The sequence below is a fragment of the Salmo trutta genome, chromosome 7 (genome assembly GCF_901001165.1).
Source record: "Salmo trutta chromosome 7, fSalTru1.1, whole genome shotgun sequence".
Lineage (NCBI taxonomy): Eukaryota > Metazoa > Chordata > Actinopteri > Salmoniformes > Salmonidae > Salmo > Salmo trutta.
The window spans coordinates 23090211-23114832 of NC_042963.1; the positions used below are offsets into that span (position 1 = coordinate 23090211).

A 24622-nucleotide genomic window follows, 5' to 3' on the forward strand; every position below is an offset into this window, starting at 1 on the left:
CCAGAACCTATTCCAGTCTGTGTTAGCAAAACAGTCCTGCAGCGTAGCATCCGCGTCATCTGACCACTTCCGTATTGAGCGAGTCACTGGTAGTTCATGATTTAGTTTTTGAATGTAAGCAGGAATCAGGAGGATAGAATTATGGTCATATTTGCCAATGGAGGGCGAGAAAGAGCTTTGTATGCATCTCTGTGTGTGGAGTAAAGGTGGTCTAGAGTTTTTTTCCTCCTCTGGTTGCACATGTGACATGATGGTAGAAATTAGTTAAAACTGAATTAAGTTTGCCTGTATTCAAGTCCCCGGCCACTTGGAGCGTTGCTTCTGGAAGAGAATTTTCTTGTTTGCTTATGGCCTTATACAGCCGTCGAGTGCGGTCTTCGTGCCAGCATCGGTTTGTGGTGGTAAATAGACAGCTACGAACAACATAAATGAGAACTCTTATCATGAGATATTCTACCTCAGGTGAAAACTCTCAATTCTTCTTCAATGTTAGACATTGCGCACCATAAGTTGACAAATAGACCCCCCCAATCCCCACCCCGTCCTGCCGAAACACGGAGAAGCCAGCCAGCTCTATATTATCAGTGTCGTCGTTCAGTTTAGTCTCGGTGAAACAAACTAGTAGTTTTAAATGTCCCATTGGTAGTATAGTCTACCTCTAGTTTGTTTTCCAATGACTGCACGTTGGCCAATAATACAGAGGGTAGTGGTGGTTTACCTACTCGTCTGCGAATTCTTCCTTTCCTGTGGCGGTCCTCATGAGAGCCAGTTTCATCATAGAGCTTGATGTTAGTTCTTGAAATGTTCCAGACTGACTGACCTTCATGTCTTAAAGTAATGCTGGACTCATTCCTCTTTGCTTATTTGAGTGGTTCTTGCCACAATATGGACGTGGACTTTTACCAAATAGGGCTATCTTCTGTGTACCACCCCTACCTTGTCACAACACAACTGATTGGCTCAAACGCATAAAGAAGGAAAGGAATTCCACAAATTAACAAGGCACACCTGTTAATTGAAATACATTCCATGTGACTACCTCATGAAGCTGGTTGAGAGAATGCCAAGTGTGCAAAGCTGTCATCAAGGCAAAGGGTGGCTACTTTGAAGAATCTAAAATATATTTTGATTTGTTAACTTTTTTGTTATTTCATAGTTTTGATGTCTTCACTATTACTCTACAATGAAAATAATTGTAAAAATAAAGAAAAACCCTTGAATGAATAGGTGTCCAAACTTTTGACTAGTAGTGTATATACTTTACCATCGTCACATTTACCGCGATTGTGTGAAGCGTGCTAGAGTTCATAGCTGCCGATGCCTCGTCGCGATTGTTTTTCCCACATTATTTGCAACGTCATTGAGCATCATCATCTTTCCTTTGCAGTGGCTCAAAACGGTCGTGATTACAAGCGGAGAAACTTCAATGAATTGATTTTACTCCTGGTTCAGTTTGTCTGAGCAGTGTCTTAAAGGCCCAGTGCAGTCAATTTATTTTTATATAAACTCAGCAAAAAAAGAAACGTCCTTTCACTTTCAATTGCATTTATTTTCAGCAAACTTAACATGTATAAATATTTGTATGAACATAACATGATTCGACATAAACAGACAAAGTTCCACAGACATGTGACTAACAGAACTGGAATAATGTGTCCCTGAACAAAGGGGGGGGGGGTCAAAATCAAAAAGTAAGTCAGTATCTGGTGAGGCCACCAACTGCATTAAGTAGTGCAGTGCATCTCCTCCTCATGGACTGCACCAGATTTGCCAGTTCTTGCTGTGAGATGTTACCCCACTCTTCCACCAAGGCACCTGCAAGTTCCCTGACATTTCTGGGGGGGAATGGCCCTTGCCCTCACCCTCTGATCCAACAGATCCTAGACGTGCTCAATGGGATTGAGATCTGCGCTCTTCGCTGGCCATGGCAGAACACTGACATTCTTGTCTTGCAGGAAATCACGCACAGAACGAGCAGTATGGCTGGTGGCATTGTCATGCTGGAGGGTCATGTCAGGATGAGCCTGCAGGAAGAGTACCACGTGAGGGAGGAGGACGTCTTCCCTGTAATGCACAGCGTTGAGATTGCCTGCAATGACAAGCTCAGTCCGATGATGCTGTGACACACCGCCCCAGACCCTCCACCTCCAAATTGATCCCACTCCAGAGTACAAGCCTCGGTGTAACGCTCATTCCTTCGATGATAAACGCGAATCCGACCATCACCCCTGGTGAGACAAAATCGCGACTCGTCAGTGAAGAGCACTTTTTGCCAGACCTGTCTGGTCCAGCAACGGTGGGTTTGTGCCCATAGGCAACGTTGTTGCCGGTGATGTCTGGTGAGGACCTGCCTTACAACAAGCCTACAAGCGCTCAGTCCAGCATCTCTCAGCCTATTGCGGACAGTCTGAGCACTAAATGGAGGGATTGTGAGTTCTTGGAGTAACTCGGGCAGTCGTTGCCATTCTGTACCTGTCCCGCAGGTGTGATGTTCGGATGTACCGATCCTGTGCATGTGTTGTTACACGTGGTCTGTCAGTGCGAGGACGATCAGCTGTCTGTCCTGTAGCGCTGTCTTACGCGTCTCACAGTACGGACATTGCAATTTATTGCCCTGGCCACATCTGCAGTCTTCATGCCTCCTTGCAGCAAGCCTAAGGCACATTTACGCAGATGAGCAGGGACCCTGGGCATCTTTCTTTTGGTGTTTTTCAGAGTCAGTAAGTAGAAAGGCCTCTTCAGTGTCCTAAGAAGTTATTTGGATTTTTATGAATGCACCTTTGAAAGACAGGGTCCTGAAAAAAGGCAGTTTCTTTTTTTGCTGAGATACATATATATACACATAATGAGTTCCAAACCTCTCTACCAATAACAGCTAGTTCAGTTTTTCCCTCCTCACTCAGACCACTCCCAGACAGTCCTAGCAAGTCTTTGCTAAGAAGCCATTTTATTATTTTTGACCATTTTAATTGATAACAACCACAATAAGGTACTTAATTATTATCCAGAAATGATTTGATAGAGATTGGCTTAAAACAGGTTTTAAAACAGGATTCCTAGGACCTTTTCTGAGATGCTTTGTGGATACAGGCCTTCCGCTAATAGCCCAGCTCCACTCCATTCAGAGTATGTTCAGCATATCCACATGGGCAGTGATATCGACTGAAATGACAGCCAAAATCAAACTTCAAAAAAATTTAAGATTTTATAAAACTTCCATTTCAAAAACAAAGACCTGGATACATTTCTACTTTTCAAATGAACATTTCTTACTACAAAGAACAAAAAAAAAAACACAGTAAGGAAAAACAAAAAACAACTATCCTAATCAACTCCCTTTGGTAAAAACTGTCTTGCATTTTTATTTTTCATACACATACTAACTTCAGCCATCTCACTAAAGTCCACAGTAAGCTTAGAAAGTATTACTAGAACAACAACGCAGTTCTTAGTCATAAAAAAGGTCTGACACTATGTACAGTTTATTTACAGTGTGGATAGTCCATCCATAATGATCTCGGTTTATGTGTACAAGCTGGTGTATTGGCGTAGTAGGGCATTGCCAGCAACTTCAAAAGGTTGAATATCAGGGCGGTCAGGATTAGTTGTGTTTATATACTTATAATAAATATATACACACACACACACACACACACACACACACACACACACACACACACATTTCATAATCTGACATTCACAAGCTATACAATTTTACAGTTAGACACAGCAGAGTTGTGTGGCTAATCTACTTGTCTTTTTACATTAAACACAACAGTGCTTTTCACTTCTCACCCCACAACGCTGCTTGTGACTCAGGCCTCGTTCTCTTAATGCACCCTTGTGTTTGAAAAGGAAAGGTGACCAATAAGAAACATCTTGGTCTCATTTTGAAGTGATGTGTTATTGTGATTTGTCCCCAACACAGGGACGTGGCTGTACCAGATCGTTTCAACTATAGTCCGCTTTGAGCTCCATGCACCCTTGAAACCGTGGCAACTCAAACTCAACCCCATCCAATTCCTAGTTAAGTGCACTTATCCCCCAAAACTATTTTCCACGGATACCGCAGTTACACCGTCAAAAGTAATCTTTGACAACAGAATCCTTATTTTGATGGCTTCATATATTACTATGTCTGTCAATTACAAACAACCAAACCCCAGCCTACTGACTGAGCCCAAGTGAGGCTGTTACCCAGCAGGCACCTCTAGGGAGCACACAGGGCGAGTCCCAAAAGCTTTTTATTAAAGCCCCAAGACCATGATTTGTGATGTGGTTTGGTCTGCTGGTAAGAGCTCAGGTCAGTGACTGTGGCTAGATTTCAACCAACAGGACAACTCCCTACGTTTTGGCACCGAAGGCCCTGCAAAAGTGTGCACAGCTAAAAACGCTGGTTAAAAACAGTGATCCAGTCGCCCCCGGTAAGACCTAGTTGTGTGTTGTGCTCCCATATCAGTCTTAGAAAGTTGTTGATATGCCCTCTCCTCCATTCCTGACCCATCCTAGTATATAATCCCAACCCAACCCCCCCCCCTTCCATTCCTGGTGGGTTATGGTGCATTGAGGGGTGAGCCGTATTTGACACGGTACTTGTTGATGTTCATGAAGTGGAGGATCTCCAGCTCGCGGGTGGTGGTGCACGGCACCAGGCCGTCACGCCCCTCTCCCATCAGCCACTTGTTGGTCTCAGCGGCCATGTCGCGAGTGACATGCTCCTTCACCCAGAAGTCGACCCAGGCCTGGAAGCGCTTGTGCAACCGAGTGCTCACTCTCTCGTGTGACTGCAGGTGGAAAGGAGAGAGGGACACCGTGGTCATGTTACTACTGTGTTAAAAAAACAGAACTCTCAACACAGCAAATATAGGTTTCTAAGGTATCGCTCACACAATTGGTGGTCCTTTAGAGCAGTGGTTCCCAAACTGAGGCACGCGAGGGATCGGCAGGGGGGGCACTTGGGTCCCACCCCAAAAAGGAACTCAGTCCGGCTTTCAACGTACTCTTGAAAGTGGTAAAAGTAGAATGCACAAGGTGCAATTTCGAAATTGGGTTGTGCATCAGTTTTCCTCGTCATGTCAGTCATTGCATAGCTTATGTCACATTCGCAAACTAGTCGGAACTAGGCAACGCTGACATTTCCAACTTGCTAACGGGTTGTAGTTATACGTGCCGCGTTCAATGACTCAGCAAGTCTGAAATGTTTGAGTTTTTTAGTTCCGACTTGCATGTGAGCGCGGCATAAGAGAGCTATTTATAACCTCTGGACATTTCTGAGATCAACTAATCCATGTCAGTGAACGTTTTTTTAGCCATAGATTTTGTTGTAATGTTTGAGTCACTCAATTATCACATGAATACACATTAGACATGGAAAAATGTATAAAACTGCAAGAAAACGAGATGTAGATCTTACAATTTCTCTCTGCACCATGTGACAAAATGTGTAGAATTGCTGGAAATAAGCTGTAAAGCTGAGAAACGTTCTCTCCACCAACAAGAGGGTTGTGAACAGTTAGAAATACACGTGGCACGTGCAGGAGGGGGCGCGGAATGTTCCCCAATGCTTGAATGGGAGCCTGAGTGAAAGTTTGGGAACCACTGATTTAGAGGACGGTTACTAATTTAACCGACTAGAATAACAAGTCACAAATAGGATTGTGCCCATTAAAAGGATGAGGCCACAAAGGGTAATATGTACAGCTCACTACACTAAGACGGTAGTGGGAGAGGAATATGAGTAAATGGGAGGAGAGGTGAATACCTGGTGAGCTCGCAGCAAGGCAGTGCGTCGGTACATGTAGTCCTCAGACTTGAAGACATACACCATCTTGTAGGAGTTGAGCTTGAACATACATTCCATTTTAAGGTTCTCAGCATTCTCCATGGACTTTTTCTCTCCCTCGCTGGCCTCCTTCTCCAGCTGCTCCCTACCCCTTTGGTACTTCCGTATCCGACGGAGGTTCCTGAATAGAAAAGGTTCCAGGTTAGGCTAGTTAAAGCCAACTCTTTTGAGGCATTTTGCACCAAAAGAGAATAAAGAATGCATATTCAAATAGAGTGACACTAACCTGGGAAGGAAGACGGGTTTCTGAGCAAGGTGTTCCCGCAACTCTGGAGAGGTAGAGTCAGAATTCAGGTAGCGACCCACGTAATCTGACCAGCGCTTGAAAATACAAAACAACTCCACTCAATACACAGACCAGCTGCCAAAATAAAAGGTTAGCAGTGATAACACACATCTACCGTTTACCACAACACTAAAAACAACTTTCAATTAGATGGGTTCAAAGATTACATGTTGTCAATCAAAACAATCGTCGCCATTGGTCAAACACAGTATAACAAAAAAATACAGGCGCGCTAATTAAGTCGCGGAAAGCTGAGAGATGCCTGGGTTCACACACACACAGGAGAAAATAAAAGCATATATTTGTACTGTGCTGTCTATTACCTCTGCCTCCATGGGTTCATCGGAGTTCTCCTCCTCGGTGTCCAGAAGCTCCACTGTCAGTTGAACATGGCCTCTGTTCTTTAGAAACATAAGCTGTGGCGAGAGCGAGGGAAGAAAGGCAGGAGAGGAGAGAGAGAAAGATAACGTTAGAGTTTTTATTTATATACATGTGTACGATAGTCAGAAACAGACATCACAGGAAAAAAAACTATTTCCTGACAGTGGTCGATCTACCTTGAAGCAATTCTCATCGGACATGATCTGTTCCGCCTTGCGCTGGTAGCATCCCTCTGTGGAAGCTCTGGATGTCTGGGTGGGAAGGGGACCCCCGGTGGCCTCGTTGGTGCCCTCTGCTAAGTACAGGTCTGTCACCTGCACGCAGATCTCGTCACTCACTATGTGCTGGAGCTGCAGACAGAAAAGAAGAAGAGCTGAGTGGAGAATAGTGCTAGACCAGCAGAACCAACCCGTAAAAAATGCTTAAACAAAAACTGAAAACAGGTTTAGAATAGGCTCATCAACCTGGAGGATCAAAAAGCTAGCTATGCTACTAGGAACTAGCCCAAATCTAGTGTAAAAGAATAGCAGTAATGAGGGGCTACTGACCTGCCTGACGATGCTCTGGATGAGTTTGTCCATGGTGAAGGCGGTGTAGGCATGGATGGTGAACATCTCCCGGAGGGAGTCCTCGTACTGAGCCGGCTCCATGTTGCCATCCAGAAGGTTCCGCACCATCTCCAGGAAGGCAGAGTAGTAGTCCTCCACCTCTATATCCACTGCAGGTAGGGAAGAAAGACTATCAGAGACTGATCATGGCACTATGCATTTCAGTTTAACCAATGTACAGATGACATTTAAATAGAGGACTGCATTCCCATGGGATGCCCGCAGGACCTGAGGATCCCGACAGATCATTGTGGCGCGGTGAGCAGTTTTCATGCTGCGGGTGGGAGTGGGCGGTGAGACAGACTTCTTTGGGATGAAAATATTTTTGTTGTCCTGCAGAGTTAGAAATGGTGGTCTTTCCGCTTTGTATGGGTTAGCCTAGGCCTACCCATTGTATTAAAAGCACGTTGCATTATTCACAAACTCAGAATTCGCTACTTCAACTTCAGTAGCCTACCTCTGCTCTTCTAGTTGGGATCAAGTGCCCCTAGTATACAGTACCAGTCAAAAGTCTGGACACCAACTCATTCTTAATTTTTACTATTTCCTACACTGTAGAAAAATAGTGAAGACATCAACACTATGAAATAACATATACGGAACCATGTAGTAACCCCAAAAAAAAAAGTTAAAACAAATCAAAATATATTTTAGATTCTTCAAAGTAGCCACCCATTGCCTTGATGACAGCTTTGCACACTTGGCATTATCTCAACCAGCTTCACGAGGGAGTCATTTGGAATGCTTTTCCAACTATCTTTCCTTCACTCTGCGGTCCAACTCATCCCAAACCATCTCAAATTGGGTTGAGATCGAGGGATTGTGGAGGCCAGTTCATTTGACGCAGCACTCTATCACTCTCCTTCTTGGTCAAATAAAACTGTTCATCTAAAAACAACTAAGGCACTACACCGCAGTGCTAGAGGCATCACTACAGACCCTGATTCGATCCTGGGCTGTATCACAACCGGCCGTGATCGGGAGTCCCACGGCCGGCACACAATTGGCCCAGCGTCGTCCGGGTTAGGGGAAGGTTTGGCCGGGGAAGGCCGTCATTGTAAATAAGAATTTGTTCTTAACTGACTTGCCTAATTAAATAAAAAGGTTCAATTTATTGTGGTGCATCTTTCCAAGGAACTGTACTTCCTAAATATGATTACGGCTATAGTTTACAACTTTGCCTAGGAATAAATACTGATTAACCATATTTGCCTCAGTCTGAAAATCGTCCCACTCCGAATGTAGGCTATAAAAATAGCTCAAGAGAAAGTATCTCCAACTCTGCTCCAAGAGAAAGTATCTCCAACTCTGCTCTCTTCAAACTACATCTAGCATATTGGCCGATAAACCCAGTAATATCGCTAGCTTAATATAATGGGCCACGTGAAAATTACATAGACCTAAAATAACATTGCAGGACTGTGGTTGGGTTGAGGACCAGTTCTTGCAGTAACAGGTGGGAGTCTGCGGCAGGATGAAAAAAATAAGTGCCAGGCAGACCTCTATACTTAAACATCTTTCAATGCACAATCTGAATAACAACTGATTTACTGTGGAAATTTTGCAGACAACTGCACATACTGTGTATGGCCAAGGGCTATGATTAGCCAATCTCTAGCTTGCTCAATGCTTCACAGATCCACAGTAGCCCCCATTAACCCAGTGCTGATGCACTGTGTGTCTATGAGACTTACCAATCAAAGTGATGAAAATCAATGAGTGATTGAGTGTGAAAAGGCTATTGCTGTGTGGGATTAACAGTTTTGTGCTATGAACTCACTGGGCTCTTTCAGTCTCAGCTGGATGGCAGGGTTGTCCTTCTTGTCTCGCTTGAGGCCCAGCACCTCTCTCTCCCAGTCACGCTCCCGGATGTCCTCCTCAATCTGCCTCTCCGCCTGCCCGTAGATCCGCGTCAGCCGCGAGCACAGTGTCTGGTGCAGCCGCAGGAAGATGTACCAGTTATTGTTGACGTAAAATAGATTGTAGGCCTCGGCGCAACTTCGCAGCTTCTGGGCACCCGTGTTGCAGAAGAGGAGCTTGGAGGACTTGTTGGGGCTTCCGCCTTGCATGACGCCATTGTGCTTCTTGGCCACGGACACATCCAGCTCCATCTCCTCTTCCTCTTCTTCTTCCTCCAGGTCTGAGAGCTCGCCGCGCTGGGCGAACAGCATGTCGGGGATCAAGTGGTGAATGATTTGTTTGATCTTGTACTTGTCCTCCTTCTGGATGCCCGTCTGCCGCTTGACGTGGTGGATGATGAGGGCGGCAGCGTCCTCCAGGATCTGGCTGTCCTCGTAGGTCAAAGTTAGGTGGGGGCCGCTGGGCATCGCGGTGTTCTCTTCCGATGCCTGTTCCTGTCGCTACACCGTAACACAAAAGCACACACTTTTCACGTACTTGCTGTTGAATGAACAGCAACATAAAATTCCCACAATTTAGGATTCTATCCATTTTAACTTATTGGAACTCAAGAAAACTCACCTCGTCGTAGATGCTCTCAATCTCATTGAGCAGTGTCTTGGATCGTAGCACCTTGGTGTCGTTCTGTTTGAAGTTGATACCTTGGTGGTCAAGAGACTTCAAGTAGTACTTCTCATTCTGCTCCCTCCAGATCTTGTTGAAGCCCCTCTGGGCTTCCCGCCACTCCTCCTCCTTGGTCTTTAACCTGAGGACAACATGGGAATGAGGATGGCTTGCAGGAGAAAACCTCAAGTTGTGACTAAGTGAAAAGATTCATAGTTATCAACTCAACACTTTGATGTAAGAACAGGCATATGAGCATGCATGAAAGAAGAATGTAGACACCCACAAAAGCCCTGTAAACAAATATATAAAAATTGAATCAACAGTTTAGATAAACTAGGGATAGTTCATCCAAATTAAATGTGGAATAAATAATACTCCTTTCCTGGTACAGTTTGAGTTTTGGCTTGACACTCACCTCTTCAGCACAATGGGAACAGAAACGGCAGGGTTCTTCTTGAGCCCATCGATGATGTCAGGGGCCTTGTCACCATATATCCTCTGGATGGCCTTGCGATGGATGACTTCCGAGGAGCCTCCCAGCGTGTTGTCCAGGCGGAACTTGGCCTGCTCCTCGGCAGACATACGGGACAGTTTTCTTTGTACTGTCTCCAGCATGCGGATGGTGGCCAGGTTGGTCTCCAGCACCACGTCCAGCTGGAGGCAAATACAAATGAAAATAAGGGAGTGTTAGATAACAAGCACAACATGGGCAAGACAACATAATAGCATAGACCAGCGATGGGCAAATGGGTGCAATTTCGCAAATTTGGTTGTGCATCAGATACTTAATTAGCACATGTCAGCAAAAATGTTTTAGATTGGTAAATTAGTCTAGCGGCCAGCTATCTAAACTTGTAGTGAATATGGTTGAATTACTGACAGGGGTAGGGTCCATTGGACATTAGTTATATTAAAAACTGCAAAAGTGTACCTCCAACCAACGGCAAAATGTGTAAAATTGCAGGAAACATAACAAAAAATATTAGATGTCACGGGGGGGGGGCTGAAAATGTTTTGTTAGCAAGGGGGTGCCTCATGACACAAGTTCTGTTTTTTTGTGGTCCCCACCCCCATCAAAGTTGCCCATCGCTGGCATAGATGGATGTATTTGTCCATGAAACATATCAAAACTGTTTATATTAATTTGGTTTACAGTTTTGGGCTAACTCACCTCGAAGCGTTCATCCTCACATCTGTAGATGTGCTCCTCATACTGGGTCTTTTTGGAGCTCACAAAGGTAGAGTCTTCAGACCAGGAAGGGAAGGACACCCAGGTGTCATTGAGGACCTGGATGAAGCAAGGACACACTAAACATCTTGTGTACATACTTTACACATCTAAAAAAGGTGTAAAACGCAATACAGCCCCGGTAATAATACAGCTCTGATTTCACCAAGTAAACCTATAGAAACATGGTTCCGACATGAACATCCACTACATTCAGAAAACAGTACACACAGTGAGTAGACTAACTAGAGAGTAATTATTTGTGTGAACAGCTGACAGGTAGGTGTGGTTAATGGCTGGTGAAAAAGGTTCCCTTGAGGGCCTGTTGATTGGCTGTAGGTCTTTAGATTGCCTTCGAGGGGCAGTGTTGCACTTACCTCTTTGCACAGTGGCGTTCTCCCGGTGCACTTTGGCTGCGTGTAGCTCTTCGGCAGTGCTCTGTAGCTCGATCCCAGTCTCTTGCAGGAAGCATAGTCGATCTCCATGGCAATGCCCTCCAAAGCACGCTCCTTGGGATAGCGCTCAGTGTGGGACATTTCCCGGTATCCTAGGAAGTTCTTGAACCAATTGAACAGTTCGGGGAATTTCCTGTCAACGACAGTGGCCATTTTGGTAAAAAAAAATGTTTTTGCTTCAGCCACACTTAACAAAGCTTTACTGAATGGATCAAATGAATGCATAACCAGTCGAACATGTCAATGATGTGAAACAAGCCACGACCAATGAGGAGTGGATGAATCTAGAGTTAGTCGGTCACTGACTGAGTGAGGCAGTTTCCCAACTTCCGTACTCACCCCAGGAAAGGCAGCACCAGTTGCACCAGCTCAGCCCTGGAGATGACCTCTTGGTTGAAGATGACCAAACAACGCAGGAAGTTGTCATAGGCCTCTGCACTCCGCAAGCCCTTCCGCACCTGCAAAAAAAAATTTGTAAACACCTGGATGAGACGTCAAGTAAAGACAGATTAAAAAAGTAAAAATATAAAAATAGCATGTTTCCCTTTAAGATAAACTATATCATACTGCACCTTCAAGCTTTATGGGGGGTTTGCCGCCTGGGGCGGCAGGTAGCCTAGTGGTTAGAGCATTGGACTAGTAACTGAAAGGTTGCAAGATCGAATCCCCGAGCTGACAAGGTAACAATCTGTTGTTCTGCCCCTGAACAAGGCAGTTTACCCACTGTCCCTAGGCCGTCATTGAAAATAAGAATTTGTTCTTAACTGACTTGCCTAATTAAATAAAGGTAAAATTAAAATAAATACATTTAGTTCATTATAGCAGGAAATTATAAGCAACTTTTACTCGTTAATATTTAATTTAATTAGTTAAAAACATTGACCTTTCAGGTTATTTAATTACGTAGCTAATGAAACTAAATTGGGTAGAAAGCCAAGCTCAAACTCACCTTCTCAAAGAACAGAGATTCTGTGCCATCTCCATGTTTGCTGGCTTCTACCAGGGACGAGTCTTTCAAATTCAGCAACTTGGGCTTCTTCTTCAAGATAGCAAAGATGTGAACAAAAGAGTGTGAGTTCTCAACTGTGATGTAAAAAATATCATATCAGTTTATATTGATAAATAATTCAACACAAGCTGTAAAATAGTAGAGCATGCTGGAAAGCAGTCAGAGGGTAATGCATTTTCGTATCTACAGTGTGCTGATAAAGGGGTGTGTACCTTGACAGGGGGTGTGGCAACTGTCCCAGAGAGCATGCGGATCTGGCAACCGTTCTGATTGGGCCTCTGTTTGTTGTTGAGCTGCAGCTTCTTTGCTGTGCCACCGTGGTCATTCCGCACAGACTCCGCCTTTTCTGCTGTCGTCTTGCTTAACAGCTAGGGAGGACAAGGGACACGACATTGGCAGATAGCTCAGAAGTAGTTGCATCACAATATTACCTCAGGTACTCATTTGAAAACCTGCTATCGAAAAGTTACGTCAACCACTGAATATTATGTCTGATACGGACTTTTAGGGACAAATACTTCTGAATAGAAATTAATACTTTACACACTTTATAGGCATACACTGAGTATACCAAACATTAGATATCAACATCCTAATATTGAGTTGAACCCCCCCCTTTTGCCTTCAGAACTGCCTCAACTCATTGGGGCAAGGACTCTACAAGGTGTCGAAAGCGCTCCACAGGGATGCTAGCCCATGTTGACACCAATGCTTCCCACAGTTGTGTAAAGTTGGCTAGATGTCCTTTGGGTGGTGGACCCTTCTTGATACACACAGGAAACTGTTGGGTGTGAAAAACCCAAGAGCATTGCAGTTCTTGACGCAAACCGGTTTGCCCTGCACCTACTACCATAACCCCTTCAAAAAGGCACTTAAATATTTTGCCTTGCCTATTCACCCTGAATGGCACACGTACACAATCCATGTATCAAGACTAAAAATCCTTCTTTAACCCGTCTCCTGCACTTCAACTACACTGATTGAAGTGGATTTAAGAAGTGACAATAAGGGATCATAGCCTTCACCTGGTCAGTCTATGTCATGGAAAGAGCCGGTGTTGTTAATGTTTTGTATACTCAGTTTAGATTCTCAGGGAACAGATAAATGCTTTGTGCTCTACTCACCACCGAGCTGTTGGCATCTGGTAGGAACTGGCCAAACTCAGAGAGAAGGTCCTCCTGGTTCTTGAAGAGCCGGGCCACCTGGGCATAGACCTCCTGCTCTGTCAGGGCTGGGGTGTAGTTCCCTCCTGCCTCCTTAGCATTCCGCTGCTCCTTCTAGAGTTGACAAAGAAAAACATTGCTATTATGAATGCTCCAGTTGGAATATTACATGATAGGCAAATGGCAAATGTGGCAAATGTGGTTTGGCTGCTGACCTGGTAGGTGTGCAGGATCTCCAGGAAGGCTTTGTAGATGTCCGGCTGACCCTGGAAACGGTTCTTGATCTTGTTGACGTAGTTGATGGCATGATTGAACTCCACAGGCTGGTTGTTCTGCAGTGGAGGGGCATTGGGCGTGCCACTGATCGGGGTGTGGGGCTGCAGGGTTGGGGATCGGGGGGAGGCATAGGCGGGGATGGACGGATTGGGCTGGCTGCTTGGCGTGAGGACTGGAGATTGCAGTGGCTGCTAGACAAAGACAAAACGAACATGTATATAAAAATCATGTTGGGGAAAAACTAACATATTTAACATTTTGGACTAGCAGACTGAGAAAACAGAGTGGTAAACATAATATAGGCAAATAATGTGTAATATTTATATTTTCACCCACTCACCTTGCTTATCTTGGTAGGGGTTGGCTGTGTGGGAGGGGGTGGGGCAGAGGTGGTGGTGGGGGCTGGCGGCTGGTGCGGGGTGGGTAGTCCCGACAGGGGGATTTGTGAGACAGAGATGCCGTGAGGGGTGATGTGGTGGATCTGACCCGGCGTGGTCACATTGACCAGGTCGTTGGTCGCGACCTCGATCTTGTAGCCTGGTGGCAGGAAGGTGTTGAATCCCATAATGAGGTCAGGGTGGCCTTTGAAGAGCTGGGATACCCTGCTTATCACCCCTGGAGTGTCAATGCTGTGACAGAACAGAGAAACATATTTGCTTGAAAGGCAGTTAACTTTTGTCATGCTAGAGTAAGAGAGAGGCAAAACCTTAAAACCTCACCTTTGAGACTTGAACTCCTTCATGATGTCCAGGAAGTCATTGTAGACTTGAGGTTGGTTGCCAAACTGGAGTTTCACTTGGTCCAGGTAAGACAAAGCATCTTCCACCTGAGAGAGACAGAAAGATATCCATCACTCTAAGTCTGATCACTGTTCATCTGGGTTTTATTGGATTATATTTCAGAAAAATGTCTAAATTGCTCTCATTAGGCTGGCCTAGAAAACACCAAACGGGGGGCCCAGGAGGTCTCACCTTGAGCCTCTGGAATTGCTGCTGGCCCTGGGCTGAGGCAGGGGGGTGAGTGTGGCCCTGCATCACAGGGGGCCCATGGGGCTGGACAGCTGGGCTGTGGTGGTGTACAGCTGGGCTAGGGGCGTGGCCATGACCACTCGAGTTCTGTGGCACAGTGGAGACCTGTAGGGAGGACACAGAGTCAAATACACTACCGGTCAAAAGTTTTAATAAACGTACTCATTAAAAGGGTTTTTTCTTTATTTGTACTATTTCCTACATTGTAGAATAATGGTGAAGACATCAAAACATATGGACTCATGTAGTAACCCAAACAAGTATTAAACAAATCAAAATATACATCTTTAAAATAGCCACCCGTTGCCTTGATGACAGCTTTGCACACTCTTGGCATTCTCTCAACCAGTTCACCTGGAATGCTTTTCCAACAGTGTTGAAGGTGTTCCCACATATGCTAAGCACTTGTTGACTGCTTTTCCTTCACTTTGCGGTCCAACTCATCCCAAACCATCTCAATTGGGTTGAGGTCAGGGGATTGTGGAGGCCAGGTCACTCCATCACTCTCCTTCTTGGTCAAATAGCCCTTACACAGCCTGGAGGTGTGTTTTGGGTCATTGTCCTGTTGAAAAACAAATGATAGTCCCTCTAAGCTCAAACCAGATGGGATGGCGTATCGCTGCAGAATGCTGTGGTTGCCATGGTTAAGTGTGCCTTGAATTCTAAAGAAATCACTGACAGTGTCACCAGCAAAGCACCCACACACCATAAATCCACCTCCTCCATGCTTTACGGTGGGAAATACACAAGCAGAGATCATCCGTTCACTCACATTGCGTCTCACAAAGACACGGAGGTCGGAACAAAAAATCTCCAATTTGGACTCCAGACCAAAGAAAAAATGTCCACCGGTATAATGTCCATTGCTCGTGTTTATTGGCCCAAGCAAGTCTCTTCTTATTAGCATCCTTTAGTAGTGGTTTCTTTGCAGCAATTCGATCATGAAGGCCTGATTCACGCAGCCTCCTCTGAACAGTTGATGTTGAGATGCATCTGTTACTTGAACTCTGTGAAGAATTTATTAGATCTGCAATTTCTGAGGCTGGTAACTCTAATGAACTTATCCTCTCCTTTCCTGTGGCGGTCCTCATGAGAGCCAGTTTCATCATAGCGCTTGATGGTTTTTGCGACTGCACTTGAAGAAACTTTCAAAGTTATTTATATTTTACCGGATTGACTGACCTTCATGTCTTCAAGTAATGATGGACCGTCGTTTCTCATTGCTTATTTGAGCTGTTCTTGCCATAATATGGAGAATGCCAAGAGTGTGCTGAGCTGTCATCAAGGCAAAGAGTGGCTATTTGAAGAATCTCAAATATAAAATATATTTGGATTTGTTTAAACACTTTTGGTTATTACATGATTCCATGTCTGATTTCATAATTTGTATGTCTTCAGTATTATTCTACAATGTAGAAAATAGTAAAAATAAAGAAAAAACCTTGAATGAGTAGGTGTTCTAAAACTTTTGATCAGTAGTGCACATGCATGTAAAGGCATTTCTTTTTTGGGGATGAAATGACTGATTGGTTGTTTTACGAATGCAGTAATGGAATTGATTGATTATTGTTAAATCATTCCAAAGTGTACATAGCCACAGAATATCACTATTAGAAAAGTTACTGCTCATTTATGATTAAAATAGCAGTTAAATCTATTAAACCGTAAACCTTGGTTGCGTGTGTAGCACTGCGTACCTGGTAGCCCTGTGGGACAGAATACTGGATGTTGCCTGCGGTAGGCTGCATGCTGTCGCCCACGGCCTCGTACGCGGCAGGCGCCGGGGCCAGGACGCGGTGCTGGAAAGCCTCCGTGCTGCCGGTGAAGCGCCGCTGTTGGGACGCAAATACCGGTTCCTGTTCCTCCAAGCGCCGTTTCATTTTGAACTCATGCTCGAGGGGGCTGAAAGACCTGCAGACGAAACAACTTCAGCATGGTGTCCGGGTAGTCATGTATTTACAGGGCCGTTTCTTTTGTCATACTCGCGCAAAAATTGTGTTTACCTTTTCACTTAAATGGAGTCAAAGACAGCGTCAAAAATATATGTACTTTCAGGTAGGAAGGTATACATTTAAGAAAGAAATGTAAGCCTAAACTTAATACACAAACAGGTTTTATTTTTGTCAAACATCCATGCTGGGAAGAAAGTATGAGCGTGAATCTGAAGCTAAACATGGACATAAAAATACGACTGGCACGTGTTGATACAATGTTGAAATACTATGTAGACTGAAAACAACCTAGCAGCCAAGGCATGCTGCAGAACTATGAATTACTTATCGAAGCGACGCCACAGTACTGGGGTTTATTCAAAACATTACGCCGATTTACGTTGCAAAACAGAAACCGCTTATTCCTAACGGAAAATGCTTCGTAATGAAAACGAGAGTTTCTACTGGACAAATTCAGGAAGGTTCGTCCCCATTTCGTTTGCTTCTTATACGGTTTCCGTTTTAAGATGTAATGAATACACCCCTGATTGAATGTGACTGGCTTGCTACATTCCATTCATGATCTAGCTACCGTGGTAGTGATTTATTTCCTGCAATTTCGCATGATGACAAAACAAAATCAAAAAGTCAAAATATGAGATTTCTACTTGGTTAGTTTAACGAGAGGTTCCAATAAATATGTATTTTGATATAAAATAACTAGCTGGTAGCTGGTTAACATTTCGGACAAGCTCCTGTAAGTTACACAATGCTGCATTTGTTATGCTTAGAAATGGTAAGCTTTATAGCAAAAGTTTAGTTACCGTTAGCTATATTGAATTAATATTCCAATACATCTGTGGCTAGCCAACACACGTACGCTATGATGACTAGACCACACTAGCTCAACTATATGACCGGGTCCATGTTTTTGGTCGGTGCCACCTACCCAGACAACCTCGGCTGGTCGACTCGCTAACTAGCCAATATATAGTTAACTTAGCAAGCGTCTTCAATCAGGTAGGTAAACTAACTGCCAACACACTAACGTCACAAGCTAACCACTTATGCTGTGCATCTTAATCGTAGCCACATGACTAGCTTGCAAACAAACCACCAGCGTTTCCCAAATAAAGGCATTGCGAGTTAAGTATTAAGAGAACGGCTCATATGCAAGTGTATTGGCCACAATAATAGCTTCGGCCTTATTTTCAAGTTGAAAGTAATGGCCAGTCCCCTTTACCCTCCCCCTCTGCTTTGCGGCCTGTCACCATTTCAGAACACCGACCGCGAGTAGCCGAGTTACAAGACGAAGCGATCCAGTGCCCGCCTTTGGATAACGACTCAAAGTATTAAGTGCTTTAGAGAAAACATAATAACGTTAACTAGTTAGTGTTTTCAAATGCCATAGCTAAGACCACAACAAAAGATGAGACATTAACGGTGCCTTTTAAAAATTCGCAAACTAACAATCTTTGTCCATTGCAAAGGTAGGTGTGTTAGTTAGCTAAGCTGTCTTGCTAGCATACAACATAAACAACACATTGAGAATCGATTCGAGTGGAGCAGACTATCTACACAGTAAATTAGCGTTACACAATATTCACATGCTAGCCAATTTACCAAATGTTTCCCTCAAATCTTTGCTAGAGTACTTCAGCAGTGACTGAAAGTCCAGTTCCACACGCCAGTTTCCCTTTAGTGCTAGCTATATCAAAATTGATATCGGGGAAATAGCTAATTCAAACGAAACAATGATTGTTTTTTCAATTCTTGACAAATGAACTCACCCCCTGCCCTGGTAACACAGACTTGAACAGGCACGTTAAAGTTGCAGTCAATTCGTGGGTATAAACTTAAACCTTTGAAAGCCGAAAAGACTAACAGGAGCATGCATATACTTTTGTAAATAAAATAATTTAAACAGCTATAAGTATTTTAACAATCACCGCAATAGGAAAATTATCCTCGACAGAAAACAACCTCGGCTCGGTTCTTAAACAAGAGGCGTGGCCACGATTGTGTATTTCTCTTTCCCACCCACTGAACAATGTTATTGGTCGGCACTCGAAAGAAGCGGCAAAGTGGGATGGTATTGTAGTTATTATTGGCAGTTTGAGAAGTCCCTCAAATATTAACTGGAAGGGGGCTGTAATATCGCCCGCAACCCTCGCGCACACAACATTCGAAAATTAAACTGAACAAAATGCTCGCGAAATAATCCGAATGTTTGTAAACAAAGCCGTTCTGGTAGTTCCGGGTTGCGAGCGTCGGAAAGCTGCACTCGAGAACGAAAATAAAACCATATGCAGATCACCGCCGTAATAACTAGACTATCTAATTAATAATGTATATACTCAGTTTAACATTTCTATAAAATCATCAACACTATTCTTGTTATCAAGCCTCCATATTTCTAGGTTGTTAGATAGCGTTTCCTCCATTAACGAAGCAAGCAAGCTAACTGCAAAACTACAAACATTGCCTTGGTTGCAGCTGACCTTGCTGTATGCTAGCCAGAGCTATGTCATTTTTGGGGGGAAATGTATTGCCAGCTAACTCCAATTGCAATGCTGGACAGATCGCTAGTCTGTTCCATTTATGAAAACAGCGCATTCATTGACTTTATTTAATCTTCACCCACTAGCATTGTGCAGAATGAATGTATGCAAAGGTAGTAACTACCTAACGTTAGCTAGCCCATCTGTAGCCCCTAACTGCCTAGTTAGCGGAGTTACATTTCTCTCCTTTTTCAGCTATCTTGTTTGAACACCGAATGACCGACCACAAACTGCCTTCCAGTGGGTGCGCTCGCTGGTTAGCTAAATATTCCTACCTCTGGCATTGCATTGGCTAACTTGTCAGCACGCATGGATGAATGCAGATGTCCGTCATGTCACGTTAACAAAGAAAACCCTCGTTTTCAATTAATAAGCTGGTTTGGTATCTACAACAGTACACACATATTTCCTTACCCAATGCCGATGGTTCCATAGCCTGCCATACGCGAGTTGCTGAGCTGGGTTATGAGAAAGCTATTTGTCTGGCATAAGCTACAGCCTACATGTCGACATGTAACGTTAATCATTGCAATTTCAGCTAATGTTATACACAAACAATCATGTATTTTAAACAGTTGTTTGACTGTGATATCCTTCATCTGATGAGTGCAGGGCCATAACCAGGGTTGGAGTTTTAGTGAAGTTGAAGGATATGTCAAAGTTGAAGCTCATTTACTGCATTTCTATACAATTAAAAAACAATACTATTTGGAGAACAGCAAAAATGACCCCAGCCATGGTGATCCTTCATTCTGCTGTAGGTTCATTCACCTGTTGATCTACAAACACCACATATTAGCTATACAACTGTAATGTTATACCCCTGAATTATGAGAAATGATTCACATTGACACATTGTCATTAATGACAAAATCTCCCCCTTCCCCTGCATTCCACTTCAAATGTAACATGGCAGAAACTCGCACTTGAGCCTTTTACTCTCGGTTTTAGTCCAACAGCTGTAAAAACTATGGTTCAATGATTCCCTACACTATTCAGTGCATCTTTTGTCACAAAGAGAAGTTTCAAATTTTTGCAACCAGGAATATACAGTGATTTCTACATTGGCCACTTGACCCTATTTTCACTAGATAAACACAGCCACAAAGTCGTCTTCTCTGGTATTATGGCAGCCTGCAAACAAAGGTTAAAGTTGTATGCTGCCACATACTATACGGGTAATGAAAAAGGGGTCAAAAATAAACTACGAGAAAGTGGAAAAAAATACAATACAAAATTAAATCCTAAAACCAACTCCTTCAGTCATAGTCCAAATCACATCCCTACAGGATGGAACATTCATCAACAGGATTCCTTGTAATGCCAAAAAAACGTTAAGCCGCACTCACAACACTGCCTATTTTCTCAGATTTCCAATACGTTTGCACCTTTTTAACATGCAACATCTCAGGATCCTGTTGGCGAGTAACATTTACTCGTTTCTCTAATCCAAATACCATGGTTTCTTAAACTTTACTGACGCCTTCCACTCCTCTCACCACCTCTGTCTCCTTCACCCGAACAGGGCACTTCATGCATTCGGGCGCATGCTCGCTACCACAATTGCAGCACTTCGCCTCAAATGGCATATGATACTCCTCCCGTCTACATACACTTCACAAATTTACATTCATCACACTGCATGGGTTTGAGCACAAAGGCTCTTACAGGTTAGCTCGCATAGCATAAATATATAGTACAAGTCAAAAGTTGACACCTACTCATTCAAGGGTTTTTCTTAAATTTTTGACTATTTCCTACATTGTAGAATAATAGTGAAGACATCAAAACTATGAAATAACACATATGGAATCATTTAGTAACCAATTTGTTTTAAACAAATCTAAATATATTTTATATTTGAGGTTCTTCAAAGTAGCCACCCTTTACCTTGACAGCTTTGCACACTTGGCATTCTCTCAACCAGCTTCATCTGGAATGCTTTTCCAACAGTGTTGGAGTTCCCACATATGCTGAGTACTTGTTGGCTGCTTTTCCTTCACTCTGCGGTCCAACTCATCCCAAACCATCTCAATTGGGTTGAGATCGGGGGATTGTGGAGGCCAGGTCATCTGATGCAGCACTGCATCACTCTCCTTCTTGGTCAAATAGCCCTTACACAGCCTGGAGGTGTGTTGGGTCATTGTCCTGTTGAAAAACAAACGATAGTCCCTCTAAGCTCAAACCAGATGGGATGGCATATCGCTGCAGAATGCTGTGGTAGCCATGCTGGTTAAGTGTGTCTGGAATTCTAAATAAATCACTGACAGTGTGACCAGCAAAGCACCATCACACCTCCTCTTCCATGCTTCACGGTGGGAACCACACCTGCAGAGATCATCCGTTCACCTACTCTGCGTCTCACAAAGACACAGCGGTTGGAACCAAAAATCTCAAATTTGGACTCAGACTAAAGGACAGATTTCCACTGGTCTAATGTCCATTGCTTGTGTTTCTTGGCCCAAGGAAGTCTTCTTATTGGTGTCCTTTAGTAGTGGTTTCTTTGCAGCAATTTGACCATTAAGGCCTGATTCGCGCAGCTTCCTCTGAACAGTTGATGTTGGGATGCGCCTGTTACTTGAACTCTGAAGCATTTATTAGATCTGCAATTTTTGAGGCTGGTAACTCAAACCTATCCTCTGCAGCAGAGGTAACTCTGGGTCTTCCTTTCCTGTGGCGGTCCTCATGAGAGCCAGTTTCATCATAGCGCTTGATGGTTTTTGCGACTGCACTTGAAGAAACTTTCAGTTCTTGAAATTTTCCGGATTGACTGACCTTCATATCTTAAAGTCATGGTGGACTGTCATTTCTCTTTGCTTATTTGAGCTGTTCTTGACATAATATGGACTTGGTCTTTTACTAAACCTTGTCACAACACAACTGATTGGCTCAAACTCATTAAGGAGGAAAGAAATTCCACAAATTAACTTACGGCAACCTGTTAATTGAAATGCATTTCAGGTGACTACCTGAAAGCTGGCTGAGAGAAAGCTGGCTGAGAGAATGCCAAGAGTGTGCAAAGCTGTCATCAAGGCAAAGGGTGGCTAATCTGAAGAATCTCAAATATAAAATATATTTTGATTTGTTTAACACTTTTTTGGTTACTACAGGATTCCATGTGTGTTATTTCATAGTTTTGATGTCTTCACGATTATCCTACAATGTAGAAAATAATACAAAAAAAGAAAAACCCTTGAATGAGTAGGTGTGTCATTCCACTATTACTGCAGATATGATGTAAATTTTCTGTAATTACACAATGCAAAAATAAATAAGAAATACCATGTGTAGTGCCACTATTCAACAGGAACCAGCTTCCGCATTCGGAGCGACTGGGAGTGAATGGTAGCAGCAAGAAGTTCACCATCAAAGTGAATAATGAACGTAACTGTAGTGAATTTCAGTTAACTACTCAGCAGTCACATAACAGATTGACAGTAAAGCAGTTATGTTAATTTAGAGGTTTTTTTTAAATAGCATTGTCTTACCATCTTCAACCTAGGCTTCAGGCTATTCGGTGTGGAAGAGTGGTAAATTGTGGGGACCAGGTGTCCAAGGGTGTGTTCGTAAATTCACTGTGGCTATCTTCTCCGATTTCAGAGCACTCTCGTCTGAGTGTGACAGAGGACAGAATAACTGAGGAATTTATGAACACGTAACACCCGTTGAATATGACCGGTGTCAGTAAACACCTGCACATTTTTTAAATTAAATTGTTGCTAGCAGCACAGTCAGTCACCAACGCTCTAAATAACATGTAAAACAGCCTAACTAGCTCTGCTAGGGCAAGTAAAGTGATCAGAGTGAAATGATTGCTCATTTGTGTCTGGAAGTAGCTAGCAAGCTAGCCAACTTTAGCCAGTTAACTTGGGTGCTTGACTGCGGAAGTTAGAGTTGAGGTCAGAATGCTCGGATCAACCCTACTCCTCGGCTAGTGTCCAGTGTGTGCTCTGAACACACAGCGAAATACTCAAACGCTCTGAATTTACTACTTGTACAGTTGAAGTCGGAAGTTTACATACACTTAGGTTGGTGTCATTAAAACTCGTTTTTCAACCGCTCCACAAATTTCTTGTTAACAAACTATAGTTTTGCAAGTCGGTTAGGACATCTACACCAGTCATTTTTACAATTGTTTACAGACAGATTCTTTCACTTATCATTCACTGTATCACAATTACAGTGGGTCAGAAGTTTACATACACTAAGTTGACTGTGCCTTTAAACAGCTTGGAAAATTCCAGAAAATGATGTCATGGCTTTAGAAGCTTCTGATAGGCTAATTGACACCATTTGAGTCAAATGGAGGTGTACTTGTTGATGTATTTCAAGGCCTACCTTCAAACTCAGTGCCTCTTTGCTTGACATCATGGGAAAATCAAAGGAAATCAGCCAAGACTTCAGAAAAGAAATTGTAGACCTCCACAAGTCTGGTTCATCCTTGGGAGCAATTTCCAAATGCCTGAAGGTACCATGTTCATCTGTACAAACAATAGAACGCAAGTATAAACACCATGGGACCACGCAGCTGTCATACCGCTCAGGAAGGAGACGCGTTCTGTCTCCTAGAGATGAACGTACTTTGGTGCGAAAAGTGCAAGTCAATCCCAGAACAACAGCACAGGACCTTGTGAAGATGCTGGAGGAAACAGGTACAAAAGTATCTATCCACTAGAGGTCGACCGATTATGATTTTTCAACGCTGATACCGATTATTGGAAGACCAAAAAAGCCCGATGCCGACTTTGTTATTTATTTATATATATAAATAAATAAATAAATAAATAAATAAATAAATAAATAAATATATATATATATATATATATATATATATATATATAGTAATAATGACAATTACAACAATACTGAATGAACACTTATTTTAACTTAATATAATACATCAATAAAATCAATTTAATCTCAAATAAATAATTTAACATGTTCAATTTGGTTTAAATAATGCAAAAACAAAGTGTTGGAGAAGAAAGTAAAAATGCAATATGTGCCATGTAAAAAAGCTACCGTTTAAGTTCCTTGCTCAGAACATATGAAAGCTGGTGGTTCCTTTTAACATGAGTCTTCAATAATCCCAGGTAAGAAGTTTTAGGTTGTAGTTATATGACTATTTCTCTCTATACTGTTTGTATTTTATATACACCTTTGACTATTGGATGTTCTTAAAGGCACTATAGTATTGCCAGCCTAATCTTGCGAGTTGATAGGCTTGAAGTCATAAACAGCGCAATGCTTGAAGCACAGCGAAGAGCTGCTGGCAAATGCAGGAAAGTGCTGTTTGAATGAACGCTTACATGCCTGCTGCTGCCTACC

The 24622-nt window shown here is 43.2% G+C and overlaps 1 protein-coding gene across 4 annotated transcripts in view; it reads right to left on the reverse strand.

The window, feature by feature from the left end:
• Positions 1-2928: 2928 nt before the first annotated feature.
• sin3aa (SIN3 transcription regulator family member Aa) overlaps positions 2929-24622 on the reverse strand; it is a 30367-nt gene continuing 8673 nt past the window's right edge. For 2 of the 4 annotated variants that reach the window (XM_029758453.1, XM_029758449.1), the window contains exons 2-21: positions 16500-16713; positions 14746-14907; positions 14494-14600; positions 14115-14403; positions 13714-13965; positions 13460-13612; positions 12548-12703; positions 12276-12365; positions 11666-11784; positions 11249-11459; positions 10815-10931; positions 10059-10297; positions 9599-9782; positions 8898-9477; positions 7058-7227; positions 6686-6859; positions 6452-6544; positions 6069-6163; positions 5762-5963; positions 2929-4784 (exon numbers count right to left, since the gene is read on the reverse strand). In XM_029758453.1, coding sequence (XP_029614313.1) covers positions 4554-4784; positions 5762-5963; positions 6069-6163; positions 6452-6544; positions 6686-6859; positions 7058-7227; positions 8898-9477; positions 9599-9782; positions 10059-10297; positions 10815-10931; positions 11249-11459; positions 11666-11784; positions 12276-12365; positions 12548-12703; positions 13460-13612; positions 13714-13965; positions 14115-14403; positions 14494-14600; positions 14746-14907; positions 16500-16682 — 3807 coding nt within the window. In that variant the 5' untranslated portion in view covers positions 16683-16713 and the 3' untranslated portion in view covers positions 2929-4553. Of the gene's footprint in view, positions 4785-5761; positions 5964-6068; positions 6164-6451; positions 6545-6685; positions 6860-7057; positions 7228-8897; positions 9478-9598; positions 9783-10058; positions 10298-10814; positions 10932-11248; positions 11460-11665; positions 11785-12275; positions 12366-12547; positions 12704-13459; positions 13613-13713; positions 13966-14114; positions 14404-14493; positions 14601-14745; positions 14908-16499; positions 16714-18523; positions 18842-24622 lie in introns of those variants that run through there. The other 2 variants (XM_029758451.1, XM_029758450.1) reach the window with 2 other exon arrangements.